Genomic DNA, 21,305 nt, shown 5'->3' on the forward strand with positions numbered 1-21,305 from the left:
GCTCAGGAGAGACAAAACCTCCTCTCTCAGCGTTATGGCCGCTTGGCCCGATGCTCGAGAGAACATCACTTTGTTTGTTAGTGGAGGTTTGCTGGAAAATTGCAACCTGTAGCCCTTCTGAACGGTGCGCAGCACCCAAGGGTTCGGTTTGCAAGCTTTCCATTGATCTAGACATCGAGCGAGGGGATTCGTGGGGTTGGTGGGGGCTGCTGACGTCACCTGCTCCATGGAGCGTGTGCCCGTTCCCATGGGAACCAGTGACGCCTCTGATCTGATCGCAGTGACCATCAAGGAGGCGTCCACGAGGGGCAGCAGCGGTAGCGTCGGTCTGTTCGTCGGGCATGGGGAAGTCGCGTGACTGGGCACGGAAGCTTTCCACGCTGTCAACATCCGCCCTGCAGCTCTGCCTGTTAGTAGCTGGGCTGATGACGTCACCGTCTTGGAGCACGTGCCCGTTTCCATGGGAACCGGAGACGCCGTCGCTCTGAGTGACGTGGCAGCGGAACTCTTCAGCAGTGTTGTTGATGTTACCCGGAACGATACTTTCGCCCAACATGGGGAGTGTCGACGGTGTAACACCGGGGCCCTCTGACATGTAAACTTCCGCCTCGCCTCCCCCGCCATCTTGGGGAGGTTGAGGGAGGCGGCCATCTTGTCTCTCCTCCGTCCTGCAGTGGCGCTTTGATGCCATCTGCCGGACGGAAGAAATAACTGACGTGACCTGTGTATGATTTTTGCGTTTACATGGGGCACTTGTTTTACACCTTGAAAGCAATACGTTTGAGACATTTGATTCATTGCAATTGGTTTCACTACCTGCATTTGATTCATTATGTTCATTGCATGCATAGGGTCTGTCCCAGCAGTGTTCGGAATGTCGTTCAAATGACAAACCGAGCACTGTGGGCTCATTAAAGGGTGATGACAGGGCCCCCCATTCGATTCGAGGGGCGATCTGCATCGTTCTTTGACATGAGGAAAAATGAGCGGTTGTGTTATAGGCAATACTTTTATTCCACACACAGGCTGCACATTTATTACACACATTGGGACCACAGGACGACATGACAACTGAACCTTGTTCATTGTATTTAGCGTCTCTATTAGTCTCTGTGTACCCGAGGAGCCGCCCTTGGCTCTGTCCATCGGGGCCAGATGAGCGCCAGTCCTTTTTCCCAACTGCAGCTGGGGAACGGGCCCCACACCACACCGTCCTAGTGGCAGTGGTGGGGCCGGCTGAAAGCCCGGTGGAACCGGGAAAGGACTGTCATTTACCCTTCCCCCTTCGGTTAGCCCCGCTGTCCTTGTGTTGAGTGGCCTAGCCACAGCAGAGGCGGTAGGGGTTAGGAGGCCTGTAGCTGCCTCCTGTCTCTGTTTCTCCTCCGCCTTCGTCTTGGTTACAACTCGGCGGTGGTGTCGAACAGATTGTCCGCTTTGAGTGGAAGACTGAGTAGCTCCGCGGCCAAGGTCTTCTTACACTCAGCGGCGAGGTCGAGCCACTTTACCCTCTCCAGGTCTGCGCAGAGGGCCATGGCTCGGCCAGTCCACATTACCCCGTTGCAGGTGCAGAGAATGGAGATTTGCGTCTTCTTTCGAGCTCTCTCGCATCCTCAACCCACTCGGTGTGGATCACCTCCGCGGACTTGTTCCCCAAGGGCTTGGCCACCAGCTCCTTGAGCCTCGCGGTGGCCGATCCTTGGAGGAGAGACACGGCGTTGAACGCTTTCGTTGCTGAGCCCGAGGCCTTGTAGAGAGCGTTCAGCGCCACGGTGTTGGTTCTTTTGGCGTGGTCAGCGAAAACTGGCTTGTCCTCCGCTGCCTTCACGTCGCTTCCTCGATGCCACTGGCCAGGGTCGGGTCAATTGGGGGGAGGCCGGCGATCCCCAGGTCCGCACCGGAGAAAATCTCAACCACGAAGCCTAGCTTCTCTGGTTCCTTTTTCCCTTTCTGCCACGAATACTGCAGGGCCCCTCTGATGCCGCTGGCCTCGGGGAGCAGTTTCGACTCGACCTTTCGGGGAGGGAGGGGTGCCAGTCCCTGGAACCCTGGAATGGGGACCCCGACGGACACCTTCATGGCCTCCATCGGCTGCTCCAGACCGCATCTGGCGATGGCCCGCCGAAAGATGGCCGAGACGGGTTCGGAGGGCTCTTTGTCCTGGACAGAGGCCTCCGCCACAGGCCTAGGAGGATCCGGGCTGGACATCGTTACCTCCTGGGCCTCCTGGTAGGAGGTGATCTCCCCTTCATCCTCCTCTTCCCCCCCTTCGTCCATGACGTCGTCTGCCCCGTCGAACTCGTCGCCGTCAGAGTAGACGCTGCCGTCCGGTGTCGGCGTGTCGCCCCAGGCGAGGAGGGAGGCGGGGGAAGAGAGAGGAGCGCCGCTGTCGTGGTGGGGCCCTCTGGCCGAGACAGCACTGGCGGGGAACGGCGACGAGGTTAACGCCCCGGAGGCAACCTCGCGCCGGTCCTTCCTGGTAGCACCGCTGGATCTCGGAGCGGCCCGCAGCGGTAGGCCCATGGCCCCAGGGCCTGCGCTCACCGCCGACGCTCTGAGTCCCATGGCGAGGGGAGCGTCGAGGGGAGCGTCGAGGTAAGCGCCGCTGCTTGGCAAGGCCGCTAGCTCGGTGGCCCTGTTGAGCCGGTGCTCCAGCTGGTGTACCGTGAATCCCTCGCAGGGCTTCCTCGTCTCCGGCGTGGTGGCGAGCGAGGTAAGCGTGGTTAGGCCCCAGGCAGGATATGCAGAGACGGTGTTGGTCATCTGCTGCGACGAGGAGGCTGCAGCCTGGTAGGCCGCAGGCTCGTGGCGCCTCCATTCTTTCTTCTCCGACACGTGGCGAGAAGGCTAGGTAGCACCTAGCCTAGCCGTAGCTGTTAGCTTCTGGCCTAGCGCGGGAGCGTTTTGTAAACGAAACGTATTACTCGAAATGCCCGTAGAGAAGCACAGAGTGCCCTCGCTGTGGGATCAGCTGGATTTCGAGGATGTTTCTCCTTAGATTGCTGTCTGGCTCGAGCGCATTCGCTGTGCAGAGTGAAGTAAGAGGGCGTATCCCAGTGACGCGAGGGGTTTTATACCCCATCCGGTTTACCGGATTCGCGTAACATGACCCTATCCAATAGGAATTGTAGCCGGGAGTCCATGTGCTGTGCTCTGTGCATCGCCAGGGGGCGATGTTATCCCATAAGTAAGTATATTATGAAGGAGGGACAAAACAACGGGAGCGTACTCAAGTTCCCTCAGCCCTAGCATCACTTTGCATCGCAACGCTTTGTATGCTTGTACATTCCAAAAAAAATTATACATTTTGATAACTTACGAAATGGGTATCTTACTTACCAAATGGGTACCAATGCGTTGCGATGCAAAGCATTGGGAGCTTGTAGATCTGCCATTTATTTCAAATAGCCGAATAGGGCTGAAGTGGTTAATGTATGTTTTGTAATAGTAATAAAATCTACAAAGTAACTAGCGTGTGCGTGAAATTGTGCGTGCGTGCGTGCGTGCGTGCGTGCGTGTGTGAGAGCAGACACAGACAGAGACAGAGAAAGTGAAAGGAGAAGATGATGTTGAGAGGTAAAACGTTGACAAAGTTCCCACGAGAACGCTGTGGTCTTGGCTCGTTGGTGTGTCTGCTCACGTACATCACCTCATTACCACGGTGTGTGTGTGTGTGTGTGTGTGTGTGTGTGTGTGTGTGTGTGTGTGTGTGTGTGTGTGTGTGTGTGTGTGTGCGTGTGTGTGTTCTGCTCTCTGTTTCAGTTCTCAGTGCTGTGTGGTCACAGTGGTTTACATTCAACTGAGGTAAACTAAGATAAAGCATGTGAAGACAGGAAGACATGGTCTGTGGCCTCAACAGAACAGCATCTTACAGCGAAGAAGAGAAAATAGATGTTCATGAAATGAAATGCTATTTTCACCTTCGTGAGGTTGAGTTATAGCCATTCACTGACCATGCAGCCATAGGTGGAATATGAAACAATGGGCCCCTGGTCACAGACTTGCAGTCATCACAATAACTATTTTCATCTGCAAGAGGATCTACAGCGCACATGCATCTAGACAGAGATGCACAGAACTCCAACACCATATTAACACACCTGCACCTCAACAGGATTTTAGAGATTGCAATGCTGTTTTGCACTTGGCTTTTGCATGCCCCATAAAGTCCTATCGGTAAACTGGCAGCATTTAAGCACTCACAAAAGCTATCATGCTAGTTTCTTTCTCGTGATGTCATCTACTAAGTTAATATTTAGGCTAACCCTTCAGTTGTTGACTTGAATGACCAAGCCCTTTAATGCAAAGTCAATAACATGACATTTCACATACAGTCTCTGGCTTAAGGGCCCGGTAGTATGGTTACACCAAGCGGCCATGCGAGACTAGGAACTTTGTTTCCTCTGGCGATCCGCGAAAGTGGATTAAACTCGCTACAATTCTTAATGGAATATTCTTCAAGAACGTATAGTATTCACAGCTCAGAGCCACAGTGGTACAGCTTTTGGAATAAAACTTCTGAAATACATGGCAAGAGTTCTTAAGAAGTTCCCACGGTTGTATCCATATCCCGAAACTTTGACAGCTACATCAACAGCTGACTGGATCCACCTCCAGCTGTGCTCCCTGCGTGACACTGTCCTGCCGTCACTACAGACAGCAGCGCGCCCCGGTTCCACCAGGGGGCGTAAAGTCAGCAGGGACAAACTGTCTGAGCTCTGGCAGAACGGGAGATCAAAGGCGATCCAGGTGATCTTGACAACAGTGAGTACCCCAACCCGCCCCCCAGCCCCAGTGACATTGCAGTCATACAGTCTTTTTATGACAATAAATGTAAAAATCACGGGCATAATGGTGATCTCCCACTCCCCCCCCCCCCCCTTGGCACAGGGATGTGCCACCACCTGAACCTACATTCCTACCTAACACAGAGCACTTTACAGTTGAAGAGGTACAGGCTGTTTTACATGGCCTCCCTAAACTGTAAAGCCAGTGGCATAGATGGGGTGACATATGAGACCCTTAAAACCACACAGTCATGTCAGATTTTAACACCAATCTTTAATGTCTGTCTGGAAAACAGAAGAGTACCAGATACATGGAAGGGAGCATTAATCCACCGTATCCCCAAAAAGGACAATATCCCCGAGGATTTAACATCATGGATAGATATATCTCTCCTGCCTACCATCTACAAGGTATTCATGAAGTGCATACTTGCCAGAGTCCTCCCATGGTGGATGCTAACATATTGTCCACCAAGCAGAAGGCTTATATCAACAGGCAGGGTATGAACGAACATGTTTTTAGCCTTAAAACGGGGATAGATGACTTTAAGCATGAGTCTTGTAAACTGTACTGTGTGCTCCTTCATTCAGAGATGCTTTTGGGACATTAAGTCACAATGTCATGATTAAATCACTGGAGGAAATACAGCTGCCCCAGATATTTATTGATATTGTGAAAAATGTGTACAAGGGCTCCTTTATACAAGTAATCTGTGGAAAAGAGCGAACCCAGCCAACACCTCTACAGATAGGCATTAAAACTGGCTGTACATGGAGCGCAGTTAATTTTATAATTGCCACCAATCAGTGGATAAAGTGGATGTGTCAGTGTGCCCCCCATGGTGTAATCTCCCCCAACCCGGTACAGGGCTACGCGGATGATATTTTATTAGCCTCTAGGGAAGAGAGCACAATAAAGAACATGCTCTCCAGGACAGACCTTTTTTTAGAATGGTCAGGCCTAGAGGTTAAGAACACAAAATGTGCTGTCTTGTATTAGAGGAGGAGTGGAGGGAACAGGTGGTACCATTCAAGAACTGACACACCCCCAGTGTTCACCATAGCATCGGAACCCCTGCGTGTGTACGCTCTCCATGAGATATACAACTACCTTGGACATAAAATCGACATCGCAGGAGAATGGAAGGAGCAGGTCAACAACATCTTGTCTGATTTTACATCTCGGCTGGACCTGATTGACAGATGTCCACTGCCTCTGACTATGAAGTTGGAACTGTGTGAGATGAATAACAAAACAGTGAGCCTGGTGCGAAAATGGTTTGGACTCAACTCACACAGCACCCGTGACATCATCTATCATCCACAGTGGGAGGGAGGGCTCGGGGTGCCAAACGTGGAATGGATCTACACCAGCATGAGGAATTCCCACCTCCTCAAAATGCTGAACAACGACGACAAGGATGTTAGGGAGCTGGCTCGATCCTCCCTGTTTCTGGACCTAAGGAGGCGTAAGGTCCCACTGGCCAGGGAGTCAGAGCCACACTTTCTTGGATTTAGGAGGAAACCCAGTGGGAAACTTGACACCCGTTCCACTGGTTTTGGGGTCTGGTCAGATTGGCCAGATCTGAACGACCTCTGCACCCGCACTGGAGTGTCCTTAGAGTGGGTGCGGTCTGACTCTGGGACTGTGAGGGTCTCAGAGGACATTATAACTGACCCCCTTATCCAGGTCAGGGCAACAGTCACCTTTGCTGGTGACAGTCACCTGCTAACAGCTGCAGGTGCCAGACGAGTCCTCATGGATCTACACAACATCAACAACAACAACACTGGACTGGACTAAAACTACAAGGGAAACTCTTCCCTATGCTGATCACTCTGTTTCACACTCATTTCTTAAGAACACTGCACTCAATGAGGACATCACCACATTCACAGTTAAAGTCAGACTACAAGTCCTTCCCACCAGACTCAACCTATCCATCTGGTTCCCCAGCACTCAGGTTCCTCATTGCATGCACCACACCACAGAACAGATCACTGAAACACTGTCGCACATCTTGAATGGCTGTTATGCATACAAAGGGATGTACATAGCACGTCACGATGTGTGGAGCTCATAGCGAAGGACATATCAAAATATCATGCATCTACACAGTGAGAATGTACAAACATTCCCGTGTCATTTCATCCATGTTCCATCTCTGTGATAACCCAGACATCTTTACATCTTTGACAGCTAATACACCAGATGTTGTTGTGGTTGATGAAGAGTCCAGGGAAGTGTCCGTGTTAGAGATAGCATGCACCTTTGACCTTAGCCTAGTGGAGGCCTTTATGACCAAGGTCATTAAATACCAACCACTCCTACATACCATCTCAGAGCTAGGTTATAGGTGCAGACTATTTGTTTTTATATTCGGCAGCCTGGGACATACCCACAGACTAGTTGTTAGAGGGCTTCAACAACTTAAGATGCCCAAAAAGGAGGCAAAAAGGCTGGCAAAGTATTGTGCTGTCTCTGCTATAATTGGCAGTCGCCATATATGGCGACTGTTACTTATACCCGTAGAGTACTGAGTGACATGCCTATTGTATCATGAAAACATATGCCATGATTGTGTGAATGTAACCCTACTGCACCTATAATATTTGTGTCCCTGTATGTATTATCCTTTATGTGGACATAAATAAATGGTTAAAATGTGTGTGTGTGTGTGTGTGTGTGTGTGTGTGTGTGTGTGTGTGTGTGTGTGTGTGTGTGTGTGTGTGTGTGTGTGTGTGTGTGTGTGTGTGTGTGTGTGTGTGTGTGTGTGTGTGTGTGTCAAACGTGATCACTGCCACTCTTGATGAATGCATCTTTCAGTCCATTCCTCTTTGAATTGCTTACTTTTACTTCGACTCCTCTGCATTTCAGAGCCAAATATTGTACTTTTACTCCACTATTTGAAAACTCTAGTTACTAGTTACTTTGTAGATTTTATTATTATTACAAAACATACATTAACCACTTCAGCCCTATATATACTTTGGCTATTTGAAATAAATGGCAAATCTACAAGCTCCCAATGCTTTGCATCGCAACGCTTTGTATGCTTGTAGCTCAGCTACAAGCATTCCATTCTAAACATTTTTATACATTTTGATAACTTACGAAATGGGTAATGGGACATTCTGCGAATCTGCACAAGGAGTTATTTTACTTTTGGTATTTTTAATATATTTTGATACCAAAACCTTTTTTGAAAAACCTACTTTTACTGAAGTAAATTTTGAATACTGGACTTTTACTTGTAACAGTATTTGTACATTGTGGTATTGATACTTTTACTCAAATAACAAATTTGAGAAGCCACTTCTTCCATCACTGCCTCGCAACTAACTGCTGCAAAACGGAAAGTAAAGTGCCCTGCTCTATGCTCTGTGAACTCTCAGTGACCCCAACAAATAACAACTTGTCAGCCCATCGTTGTCATGGAGATTACAGCTCATGGGCTACTACTGTACATGTGTTTTGGACCAACCCAAATCACACACAGTGAAGCAGTGTTATCCACATGCAGTGGATAAAATGTATATGTTTTACTCATGGTAAGACCTTTTAGATAATTCAAACATATATCATATATATATTTTCCTTCCTACGAGACAAAGACACATAAAAAGACATATATAAGACATATATCATGAAAAGTATAATTTGCCCACAGAGTTGATCCGGAAATAGCTGTGGTGCAGTCCGAATTTGGACTGTGGTCCACGTATTGAGAACCACCGGTATGAAGTAAATAAGCAGATGGGTCCAAAAACAGGAAAGTTAATACAGTCAATATACAGTATGATATTCCTTTCCTTCGTTCTGAATAAATATCCAGTTTTTAACTGGAACTTTAACACCCAGCGAGAGATTTTCAAATGATGTTATGAATACAAATTTCCAGAATGATGACAGTTATAATCATTTTTATGATTTTACCACACATTTTACCACACACACACATTAGTAAAACAATTAATTTCATCTCTAATATCATGACATTGTGAAAGGGAGAGGTTCACAGGGGAACAATACATTATTGCTGCAAATGCTGAAGGAATGTAAGACTGGTGTTAAGATAAAACAGAAGTACTTTACTTGTGGACATTTGAAAGTTCAACAAAAAGCAGGCTGTTATCTCTTGTCTTATACAGCCCACTGTACTCGGCTCATGTCCATCATTCCCACTATTCATTTATCGGTGATGGACCAGTAATTTTAAGATAAACCAGGTGCATATATATATATATATATATATATATATATATATATATATATATATATATATATATATATATATATATATATATATATATATTATATATATATCATCACATCACATCTATAAAGTCTACATTGGTTTATAGATGGGTTTCCTGTTTGTAAACATGAGAGGATGATGCGCGCGCAGTGGAGGGATGAGCCTGTAGAGGGCGCTATTACCCGCAGCAGCTCTGGCCATTGTACATTCATAAAATAAATGGTCTTCACCGGGTTTAATGAAAGTAGATTAAATTATGCAGTTTGTAATATCTTCTTTACTCAATAAAAATGATTTGAAGTTGGAAGTTGGATCTGTTTGTATATAATTAAGCAGCATTATGCCTATTATGCCTATAATAGCAGCATTATGCCTATCTAAATCCCGAACAAAACAACAGAGTGAAGGGCGCTTCCGGTTCGTTCTACCCCAAGCATGCGCAGATTGCGCACTCTGCTCTGTGATGACGTCGCGCGGAAACCCATCTATAGAGAGAATAACAGAAGTTATATGTTATAAGCTGTATGTTTTGTCCTGAGCCTTAACATGCAATTTTCCAAACATGAACTCTATAAATTCATGTTTATTGTGATGCACTTGCATATATCTCATTGAAGCTTCATGATTCATTGGGTATTGCACTTTGCTGCTAGAGTTCAACCCTTATAAATGGTATTAATCTACAAGTTTTCCCCCTGCTGCACCCCCTAACCGGCTGCTATACACAACACTATCTATTACTGCACCCAGTACTGTACCAATTGGGCCAAATTAACTTCCGCCAGCTACCCTTGGTCAGAATTTATTGAGAGGATAGCCCCTTGAGATGCAGCATCTTATTTTAGAGGCAGTCCTATACACATAAGTAAAACATTGCATTCAATACACAATACACAATACACAATACACAATACACACGTACAGATACAGTTAGCTTGCTCGCCCCTTGAGATTAGTATCTGTGATTCTGTGGTGTTCTGATGGACAATATCAGCATAATCTACAATGGGAAGTATTACTTGGGAAACTATTCTTTTCCTCACTTCAAATGAGAAACAGTTAATTGATGGATAAAGTGAGCACAAACTGACATTATAGAGACGCTCTGTCCATCTGATCGGGGAGCTTTGCTTATTAGTTTTTCCGCCATGAGTATCTCTCCTCTCTCAACATCAACTTCCGATTGCGCCTTCCGTATTGAACTGTGACCCGGCAGCAAGGCAGTTTTGACTTTGAGGATGTGAATACTAAAAACAAACACCTTTTTCAAAATGTATTCTAATTCCCCAAAGTTAAATACATTATTGTTTTAATAATATACTTCATGTATAAAGTTCATGTGACCAACTTGTGACATCAGTCATCTTTGACAGTCGTTGACTATGACATATCTATGACTTATGATCCCAAATTTGGGCAAGGTTTCAGCAACTTAGTGCAGTACCAATCATCTACTTGGAGGCCAGTTTATGACATCAGTACTATGATGTTATATTGATGACCTCAGGGATATCCAAACAAAACATGGTCATAAAGGGGACACACAGACAGTTATAGACATTTGTGAATGTCTTTTTTCTAGAGAACCCCTGATCCAACTAATTTCACACTGGCATCGCCCTCCCTTGGCTCCAAAGACAGACATGCAAAAGCAAGGTGAAAGCAGACTGGCATCGTACTGCCAGAGTGTGAAAAAAATAAAATCTGAAAATCCCAGCGATGGGCACTGAGATGGAGAACATAGGACCCTGGGAACATACAGATGGACAAACACTCTTATAGACATTAAACAAACAAACAAAACCACACAAAAAACAGGCTCATGGTACTCATGTCTGTATACAGTGAGCCATATTGGGTCGGTTTACACCATCTCTTGTCAGACAAAACAAAAAAACCCTCAAAACTATTTATTTTAGAAATATTTGAACCACATGGATCCTAATGTCTCTATTCTGGGTTAGGGTTAGGGCATTTCATAATAGGAGAACATTCTACAGAAATAGATTTACAAGCTCACAACATGTTAAAACGCTATTGTAGGTGAAGAGATTTGGTGTATAAAAAGGAAAAAAGGAGGGGATCAAGTATAGAGCCCTGGGGGACGCGAGTCAAGAAAGAATATAGTGTTAAAGTGGTTAAGAAACAAGCTGATACCAGACATCATTCTCCCTCCTTTGACATTGTCTAGTGCACTGGTTCTCAACATTGGGTCTAGTGACCCCCAAGGGTCCAAATGGACCAATATGGGTCTGTACAGAGTTAAATTAACACGGAGGAGATTGCAGTGTGGTCCTAAAGAATAAAAAAGGTATCAAATGAGGGACGTGGCCTAATGCATATCCTGGGGTCCTTTAAATTAAAACGTTTTAGAATCATTGGCCTAGTGGTCCTTGGCATCACATCGTGACGGTTCCCACCCCGTAACAATGGTAGAACAGACACACATGCCGTTTAAACGGGTCCACAATCATGTAGGCAAAGGTTTGCTCCTGGTCTTGTCTCGCCGGGTAACAGCGGCCGGACACGTCACAAGCACAGACTTTGAGCACTGTGGAAACGATACTGATCTCCTTCGTCTCCGGGTCCTTCTTTACACTCACAAGGTCTTTGTAGATGAGCTTTGTGGTGTCAATGTAGGGAGAGATGACGTCCTCATACTGACAGAGCTCTCCTCCCAGACACAAGTGCTTAAAGAGGCGGAAGAGGAACTCCACGCGCCCCTCTCGTCCAATAACGTGATAGTTTTCGCTGTCCTCGTCCTGAAGCATCCGCCTGAGCTCGTCGTAGTCGGAGTAGACCTCGTGGTAGCATTTGAGCACATGTCCAGAGGACCTCACGATCTCACGGGTGTAGATCGGGTCGAACAGCTCCGTGGACACTTTGGTGCACGGCACCGTCTCCACCTCGACGGACACCACCGGACTGTCGAGAGGAACCCAGGCTCCCGCCTCCATCTTTCTCAGGCTGGCCACCACGTTAGGGTCTTTGAAAAAACTCTGTGCAAAGTCCTTGCTGTTGTAAGGGTGGAACTTCTGGTCAAAGCTGTAACATTGGGCTGAAATCCTCCCCAACATGGACCATTTCAGGAATAATTGTAAAGTGTCTTTGTCTTGTAGGAAGGAAAATGTCTTTTCTAGAGGAGTGAAAGAAAACTTTTGCTCAAATGTGCACGTCACTTCGGCCATTTTGTAGTATTGTTCCTTTCTTTCAAAAAGTGGGTAAATCTGAACATAAAGGTCTGAAGTACTACAGCTAAGCTGAAATCAAATATAATCATGTACAGCTATCCACAAAGTTTAAAATTGTCATGGCTTTGTAATGGCTTCCCTTGTATTTCAACAACACAATGTATCACCATGGCAACGAATGCCCAAGACTGATGACATCAGTTGTAAACATTGCAGGTCATGTGACCTGCTGCAGGCCAATGGTTCAATCAGTGGGAGGCCACCTCCCCCACAAAGCTGTGTTACCTTAGGATCAAGTAGCACTACAACAGAAACAAACTGTGTCACACACAACACAAGTAGGCAGAAGGCAGCAAATTAACCAAATGCTGGGGTAGCCTACACATATCAGCCTACACATATCAATGTGTGATACTGTAGACACAAAATGAACTTTTTGCTTGGTTGGGAAACCTACGTACTAAGTAACTGATTAAAGGACTACTTTAGCCTAAAGTATGACATTCCAACCATAATGTGTCCCATTTAAAGGAGTAGTAAAAATCTCCATGAATCCAAGGCTTCATGGGGTGTGTAATTGAAAGAAAATAAGTAATATTTTGGGTGAACAACTACTTTAACACGATGACCCATTTTAGAAGTTGTCACTCGCTCATGCAAGTGAGTACAGTGAAATGTTGCAGTGCATGATCCACAGACAGTGGTAATTATATAATGGTGAAAACAATAAAAATTAAAAAAATTAAAAAAAATGATATGAGCAGAGCTGGATTCTTGAACGGGCCTGTCGGGCCCAGGCCCAAAGGTCAGGTGGCCCTCATAGTCTAGAACATTGGACCAACTGAGACCCACTGTTCCAGAGGCCAACCCTGCATTTCAGGAACCAAAAACCTTTGATAACTTTCCACATAGCTCTGTGTGGTGTCCTTATGCCCTCTAGTGTTCAACACAAGTACATGCATTTATTTCACAGATTTCTGAAGCCATGGCAGAGAACTTGCCCAAGGCTCCTGCACCTTCTGTATACCATAGAACTGGTTGTTGATGGCACATGGCAGGTCCCAGTAACACCTGATGTATGTGTCAGGCTTTAAACTCTAGCTCCTGTCATTATCTAACTGTTAAAGTCATTCTATATGGCATGGTTGTGGGAGATGGCCTGTCCCTTTCTGACAGAGTGAGAAGGTCCTTTATGTCAGTGAGTGGGATAATTTGCGTTATTCCATTTGGCTGTATTAACATGTGTATTTCTGTTCTCCATCACAATCATCTATCAGAATGTTATGCCTTGGCTGATACAACCTAAAACACTGTTTTGTGTCTCATTAGTGGATGTAAAAGCTGTGTAAAATTAGATGAAAAACTTAAAATAGGCTATACTGTATATGGGTTACATAAAAAACTAAACAATAGTCTATACCTAATATGTTGATACAATTAAATTGATGTTATTGTTTTAATGTGATGTATTTGTGACATGCATTGCTAAGTTCATATACCAGTCACTGAGTGGCATAAATACATAAATAAATACATCTTTGCATTTAAGACCTCTTCCACAATCATCAAACATGTGTTCTTTTGTGTTGTGTTGTGTTGTATTGCACACACACACACACACACACACACACACACACGTCATATTAAATGGACATCGGCAAGACAATTATTTTCCCATTGTACCCATTTATTTCCACAAAAATGCTGGTTCACACACACACGCGCGCGCACACACACACACACACACACACACACACACACACACACACACACACACACACACACACACACACACACACACACACACACACACACACACACACACACACACACACACACAAAGTAGCACAGTCATACATAGTAAGAGCACACATGTCAAAGTAATTTGTCAAAGATAAATGTATTTGGTAAATACAATATACAATAGGTACAACAAAAATAGTGAGTTGAGAAATGTAGTAGACATAAGGGGGGAAACTGAGCTTATAAGCACAACGTAACAAATTAGGAATACAGTGGTAAATAAACAATATCTACAAATAGCAGTTAACAAACAAGGAACTGTTTAAAACAATATTATTTGTTATAAATACATCATCAGTAAAATGTAACTTTTGGCTTCATTATCAACATCAGTTCACGCAGGCAGAAAAGCACCTCTTTCACCGAGTTTCACATGTTCAGTGAAGTGTTGTGTGACAAGTCATTCAAAAAAACGTTTTGAAGTATCAACATTTCCTACATAGGCTGGATGCATACAGTATATTATGTGCAAGTCCGGGAACATCGATGCTAATTCATTTTGCACTGAGTGTGATAAATGTACTAATAAAACATGTTTTCTTGTTAAACAATATAAAACCTCTTATGTGACACACCTTCAAGTTGACAACCTTTACAAATAAACATTTCAATCTTTCAGTCATATTAGTTGCAGCAGTGCAGTGACTTTAACTTGAACCACTTTAACTCTGACCTTCCTGTGTTGGGCATGTCATAAATCACTTTAGGTAAAATAGCAGATCTACAAGCTCACAACGTGTCACGGTGCGACGTGTTGTGAGATTGTAGATCTGCTATAAAAACATTTAATTAAAAACAGGGATTAAAGGTGGTGCAAGAGACATGTTTTTGTAGAGATTTTATTTTATTTCTTTTTTGGTTAAAGCTCTGTATTGTGATAATAATCACTGCTACAGTGTTAGTTCAGTAACAGGGGTCTCCCCATCTCTCCAGAATTTTAGTAATCAGAAAATACATTTTCATGTCGGGATGACCAATTTGATCCAATCAGAAGAGCGACAAAGATAATTTATCAGCTTACATTTTTGTATTCCAGTTCCAATTTTGTCTGCTCATTGATTTTGTTTCATCACTTTCATCACCAATTTCACTTGTTTATTCTGTATCCTGTGTGAGTTCTCTCCTGAAAAAAATTATATCCCGATGCATTTTCTGTTTACTAAAGAGCTGGAGAGACGTGGAGACCCCTATTACTGAACAAACACTCTATATAGAGCTATTTAAGACCTATTTTAACAAAGAAATATCACTTGGACCCTCTTTATGTTGTTTAAATACATGCTATGGTATAGCTAAAATCCCTCTCTATTCTGTTTTACTTGGCAGTGTGTATGGCCTGGTGCCGGATGAGATTACTCAGGAAGGAGAACTTCTTTCCACACTGTGAACAATTAAACTTTTTCTCGCCAGTGTGCACACTTTGGTGGACCTTCAGGTTGTTGGAGGTGGAGAACTGCTTCCCGCACTGGGTGCAACGGTACGGTCTCTCCCCCGTGTGGACCATCTGGTGGCGTTTCAGGCTGCAGAACTGGCCAAACCGCTTCCCGCACTGGGAACACTGGTAGGGTTTCTCCCCGGTGTGCACGCGCTCGTGGATCCTCAACTGGCACAGGTGGGCGTAGCGACGCGTGCAGAAGGCACACGCGTACGGGAGACTGGGCTGGTACTGCTGTGGCTGGGTCCCTACTGCGCCGGCTGCCCCTTGGTCCTGATCCGTCATTCGCTGAGCGTTCGGATTCTGATCGGCAGGCGATCGATGTTTGGCGTTCAGGTGGGGGAGTAGGGACGAGTCGGGCATCTGCTGCACGCCCGACCAAAGCGGCGAGGTTTGCAGCTGGCGGGGCTCTGCCGTTCCTGCGGCGATGGACGAAGGAACGGGAGGATTCTTGTAGGCGGGGAGGCGATTGTTGTAAACGTCGTTGCAGTCAAACATCAGGTCTTTGGATGGGTTCTGTGTCCCTGTTAGCTGGATACATGGCAGAGGAGGGTGCTGGTAGCCGGTGTCGTGAGTGTTCCGGTTCCCCAGGTTTCTTACGCCTCCCATGATTGCTCCTCGTTCGCCGCCTCCTCTGTGAAACGCCACTCCCGCGTTGCCGTCTCGCATCCACGAGGCTGTGACATCGCCGCCGTGCTCCATCTGATCAGAAAACGAGTCCATGGCATCAAACTTAGTCTTGGAACTTGCCTGGTGGTCACTGGTACTTTTAGGCATTCGGGAAACCGTGGGCAAACTTGAAGAGAGGTTGGTCCTTATATGGGTGAAGGGAGGTGATGATGAGTTTCCTGGAAGAGCGTCTGGGGTGAACATGGAACAAGATGGCTGCTGCACGTCTTCAGTCTCCACGTCCTCCAGCCATTCTGGGAGTGTTCGAGAGGGACTCTGTCGCTCCATCACGTCCCTGGCTGTCATAGCATGTAGGAGAGAAAAAGGATGCATTAAAGGTGGTGAAAGTGATGTTTTTGTTAAAAAGTTCAAACTCTAATGCAATAATAATCCTTGTTAGAGAGTGTTTGTTCAGTAAGAGGGTGTCTCCCCATCTCTCCAACTCTTTAGTAAACAGGAATGTTTTTTTTCTGGAGAGAGAACCCCACCATTTATCAGTTCCATTTTCACTTGTTTATTCTGGAAGAGTTCTCACCCCAGAATAGATCAAATTGATATCCCGAGATGAAAATGCATTTTTCTGTTTACTAAAGAGCTGGAGAGATGGGTTACTAAACACACACTCTAGTCTATAGCAATCACTGCCATCGAAATATAGAGCCATTTAACACTTACTTAAACAATAAAATATAACTTGCACACCCCCTTGAAAACAAAATGATGTATACTCCCACATAAGGAACTCAACAGGCTACCTGGCATGTCATCCAGGCCCTCGTCTTTTGCCTGACGCTTGCACTCCATCTTCCGACAGGTCTGCTGGCTCTGCAGGGACAAGGAAGGCATTGAGCAGGTCAGCCTCCATACTCCATAACAGTGGTTCTCAAACGTTTTGATTTCAAGGACCCCCAGTTTGGGGGCCACAGACCCCCATAACTCAAGAGAGTGTACACATGGAACCAAATCTTTGGTTCCATGTGTACACTCTCTGAGTTACAGACGTGTAAGGGTTGTAAGTGCCGCTATTAAAATGCAAACTATAAAAATACTAAAATTGCTAAATACAGAAAATGAATAGTCATTAAGTTCATAAAGCATAATTCATTATAATTTCATGATATAAATACATATTTTGGGTCATAATTGATTTCATGTAAAGTTAAAAATGTAAAAACATAATGTGATTAAAAGTTCTGGGGCGGAACAAAGTTCCCTGTCTGTCAGTAGCACACCGGACCATTATTGATTGACGCATGATTGCATGTCATTACTGACAGGTGGTGCAAACAAACCTGGTTGACTAAGCTCTGTAAACTTGCAGTGTATGTTATATCGCGCTGCTAAAGTTACTAAAGACGTCTGAAACGAAGGACAGACGGTCAAAAGGACTTTCTAAGGACTTTAAGCAACTCAAGAACAAAGAACCTCTTTTCCACAACAAGCGGCCAACGAGGTATTCTATTTTTTGATTTTGCTTTGATGTCGCTGTTGTTTGATGGACACTAAACCTGCGCATTTCTACATGTATGTTGTTATGTACTGTGCAATGTCTTGATTATTGTTTATTATTTTGTGTGTGAACATGTAGTTCTCACGGCATGACTGAGGGATGAGGAGAATGCCTGAAGCAATAAATGCCCGTTCATAAAGAACCCGACCTGTGTCATCATTGTTGTGCGAGGAGCTACAGTGAGAACTCGACTGCTCATCACAGCACGGGTAGGCGAGACGACGAGACCATCGCGGATGACGATGCGACCACCGCGGGTGCGACGCAACAAACGTCCAGCATTAAGAGAAGCAAGCCCACAAAGTAGGTGTTGGCATAGCCACAGCAAGCAACGGTGATAGACTGTGTTGAAAGCGCAACGTTTCAAGCTATAGCCAAGAAGTTCTCTACCACAATCCTCAAGTTTAAGGTGGTCTGAGAAGCGGTTAAACTTGGACATTGCAACACAAGTTCTCAGATCTATTAACCCTGCTTATTTAGCTTAACCTACACGTTTGGGGATAATTCTATTTGCTGGTATTTTCAGTTGCTACATTATAAGGTTTTAAGAAGAAAGAAGAAACTCACATAAGCAAGTGAACAGAGTTTAGTATAGGAATAAGGAAAAGAAAAGGACATTTAAGTTAAGATTGTAATTTTGTGTTTTACCAAACTAAAAGGTTTAAAGTATAAGTCATTTTGTATTTCATGATGAGAAGTTAAAGGATAATTCGTTTTGTGTTTTCACAAAGGTTTAAGAAGTTTAAAGGGTAACAAGCTTATTTTGTGTTTATTTAAAACAAAGGTTTAAAAGACAACTCATTTGGTTTTACACCTAAAAATAAGAAGGTTAAAGGAGAACTAATGTGTTTTGTTTTTGTTTGTTTTTTGTTTTCATGAAAGTAACCAAGGTTAAAGGACAACTCCACTGTTGTAAAAATATTTCCTTATTTTTAGAATAAGTGATTTAAGGTATTTCTAAGCATATTGTATCTGCATTTAAGGTTAATTCTGCATTTTTGCCAAAGTTATTTCTTATTTTGGTTCTAAATTGAAGTTAACTTTAAAGGCTACCTAAGTTTCCCACATACAGGACTCTACACAGTGCACACAGGATACATATGGTCATATTTACACACAGTTTACACGCACTACTAAGAAGACAATTTAAGCTAATTATTTGCACACATTCTATACCATACAAATTCATTCAACATGTCTGACCCAAGCACCGAAACCGCCCAGGAAAACGCCAATCCACCTGTGCAACCCCAGGTTACAGAAAATGTCAATGCATCTACTCTATCTGAGGCTACAGCCACTGAATCAGAACAAGTGGAGACACTACGAAGAAGTGAAAGAAATCGAACCCTGACAGAAAAGGGAAAAGAACTTGAAGAAGAAAAGCTAAAAGGTGTACAACGTAGGTACAGAATGACTTTCGAAAGGTGGAAGTGTCATGTAAAAATAAGCAAAGAAACACTGGCTGTTGAGGCCCCCGAAGAAGAATTAAAGGTACTGATTCAGAACATGAAGATCATCCATTCTGAGGTAACGTCCATTTATGAAGAATTACGTCGACTGCAAACCCCTGAGCCAGACATACGGCGTATGGTAGACACCTGTGTGTCTCTTTCAGAATTCATTGTTAAGAAGGCAACAAAGAAACTTCAAGGGCATACGTCAGAAGAAGAGGAAGATCCATGGCCTGACGTTGGTTCAATCCTAGACTCAACAGGTTCCTGGCTAAAGTCACCGTCTCATAAGTCAAGTTGTACTTCTACCGTCTCAAGCAACACAGTCAAAAGAAATGAGGCTGCAGCTGAAGCCGCTGCATCCCAAGAAGTTCTGGTAGTGTTGGAAGAACAAGAGAGGGAAACAAGAGAACTTCTAAGGCTACAAGCTGAGAAGCTAGCCAGACAACAATCAATGGAGGCCGAACATCTAAGGCTACAGGCTGAAGAAAGGGATCGACTGGCGCAATTTGAAGCCGAGAAGCTAGCCAGAGAACAAGTGATGGAAGCTGAAGAAAGGGATCGACTGGCGCAATTTGATGCCGAGAAACTAGCCAGACAACAAGCGATGGAAGCTGAGACGCTGGCCAGAGAACAAGTGATAAAAGAAAGGCAACGGAAGATTGAACGCTTAGACGAAATGAAGAAGTTGAATGCTGCACAAGCTCGAGTGAGAGTCTATGACCTAACCGAAGGAAACGCTCTCAATGCCCCAAACCTCCCATCCACTTACCAACCTCTGCCAGTCCCAACACACACCCTCAATATTTCAAGCCCTCCATTCATTCCCCAATCTCCGCCATTTACAGCACAAGCCATACACGCCTCAACCCCCTCATTCATTCCTCAAGCCCTACCAGTTACGACGCAAGTTCCCCACCTCTCAAACCCCTCATTCATTCCTCAAGCCCTACCAGTTACGACGCAAGTTCCCCACCTCTCAAACCCCTCATTCATTCCTCAAGCCCTACCAGTTACGACGCAAGTTCCCCACCTCTCAAACCCCTCATTCATTCCTCAATCCCTACCAGTTACAATGCAAGCTCCCCACTTCTCAAGCCCCTCATTCATTCCTCAATCCGTACCAGTTATAATACAAGCTCCCTACGACTCCAGCCCCTCATTCATTCCTCAATATCAACAAGTCACGAGTCTAGCCCCAAGTCCCCAAAGTCTACCTCAAGCTGCAACAAGCACAACGCCCCTGCCCCAAGAGCAGAACACCCTTGATTTCGTCAGTGTGCTAGCAGAAGCTATAAGTACTAATCGTCTTCCAGCTCCAGAGCCCACAGTGTTCACTGGAGATCCTTTGAAATACAAAGAATGGCAATTATCTTTCAGAACATTAATAGACAAGAAGAACATTTCAAAGGAAGAGAAATTGTACTATTTGAGAAAGTACGTAGGTGGCACTGCAAAGAAAGCCATTGAAGGTTTCTTCCTACTAGGAAATGAGGAAGCATACGACTCAGCCTGGCAGCTGTTAGAAGAACGGTTTGGAAACCTACTCATGATTGGGAAGTCCTTCACAGACAAGCTGCATGCTTGGCCAAAAATAAGCGTTAAAGATGGCCAGGAGCTAAGAGAATTGGCTGACTTCCTCAAGGGCTGCCAAGCTGCAATGCCCTACATTAAGACGCTGGAAATCCTCAACCACTATAATGAGAATCAAAACCTTCTGCGGAAATTACCAGACTGGTTGGCATCCAGATGGAACCGCAGAGCCATGAAAGCCAGACAAACAAAGGATGAGTACCCACCATTCAAAGAGTTTGTAAACTTCTTGTCAGAAGAAGCAGACCTTGCTTGTGATCCCATATGCTCAATGCAAGCACTTAAGGGTGGCGAAGGTGACAGATCAAAATTTCCACGAAGCCAGCCCTTTCAAGCAAAGGTTCTGTCCACAAACGCAACACCGAGCAGCAACCTGTCATCATGCATCTTCTGCAAAAAATCTGGACATATCCTTGCTGTGTGCAGAAAGTTTGTAGAAAAGACAGTTCAAGATCGTGTCAAGTTTGTGCAATCTGAGAAGCTTTGCTTCGGATGTTTGGAGACCGGTCATCGCTCAAAGGAGTGTGAAAATAAGGGCACCTGCGAAAATTGCCAGAGGAAACACCCGACATGTCTACACGACGACAATTTCAAAGCACAACAAAGG

General features: G+C 44.9%; 2 protein-coding genes across 2 annotated transcripts in view; both read right to left on the reverse strand.

Annotated features, from left to right (window-relative positions):
- Window positions 1–11,442: 11,442 nt before the first annotated feature.
- On the reverse strand, window positions 11,443–12,231 carry LOC308105167 (cilia- and flagella-associated protein 300-like; the record flags this gene model as incomplete). Its single annotated transcript, XM_080455802.1, has 1 exon — window positions 11,443–12,231. One exon carries the CDS (start codon window positions 12,229–12,231, stop codon window positions 11,443–11,445), a length of 789 nt encoding a protein of 262 aa, XP_080311928.1.
- A 3,121-nt stretch (window positions 12,232–15,352) lies between these two features.
- Window positions 15,353–21,305, reverse strand: part of LOC308105284 (uncharacterized protein) — a gene marked incomplete at its 3' end in the record, with an annotated part of 32,311 nt that continues 26,358 nt past the window's right edge. The window contains exons 4-5 of the mRNA XM_080455930.1: window positions 16,897–16,966; window positions 15,353–16,440 (exon numbers count right to left, since the gene is read on the reverse strand). Of these exons, the coding sequence (XP_080312056.1) occupies window positions 15,353–16,440; window positions 16,897–16,966 (1,158 nt within the window). The remainder of the gene's footprint in view (window positions 16,441–16,896; window positions 16,967–21,305) is intronic.

Source organism: Gymnoscopelus braueri, assembly GCF_963280865.1.
Source record: "Gymnoscopelus braueri genome assembly, chromosome: 2".
NCBI classification, from domain to species: Eukaryota; Metazoa; Chordata; class Actinopteri; order Myctophiformes; family Myctophidae; genus Gymnoscopelus; species Gymnoscopelus braueri.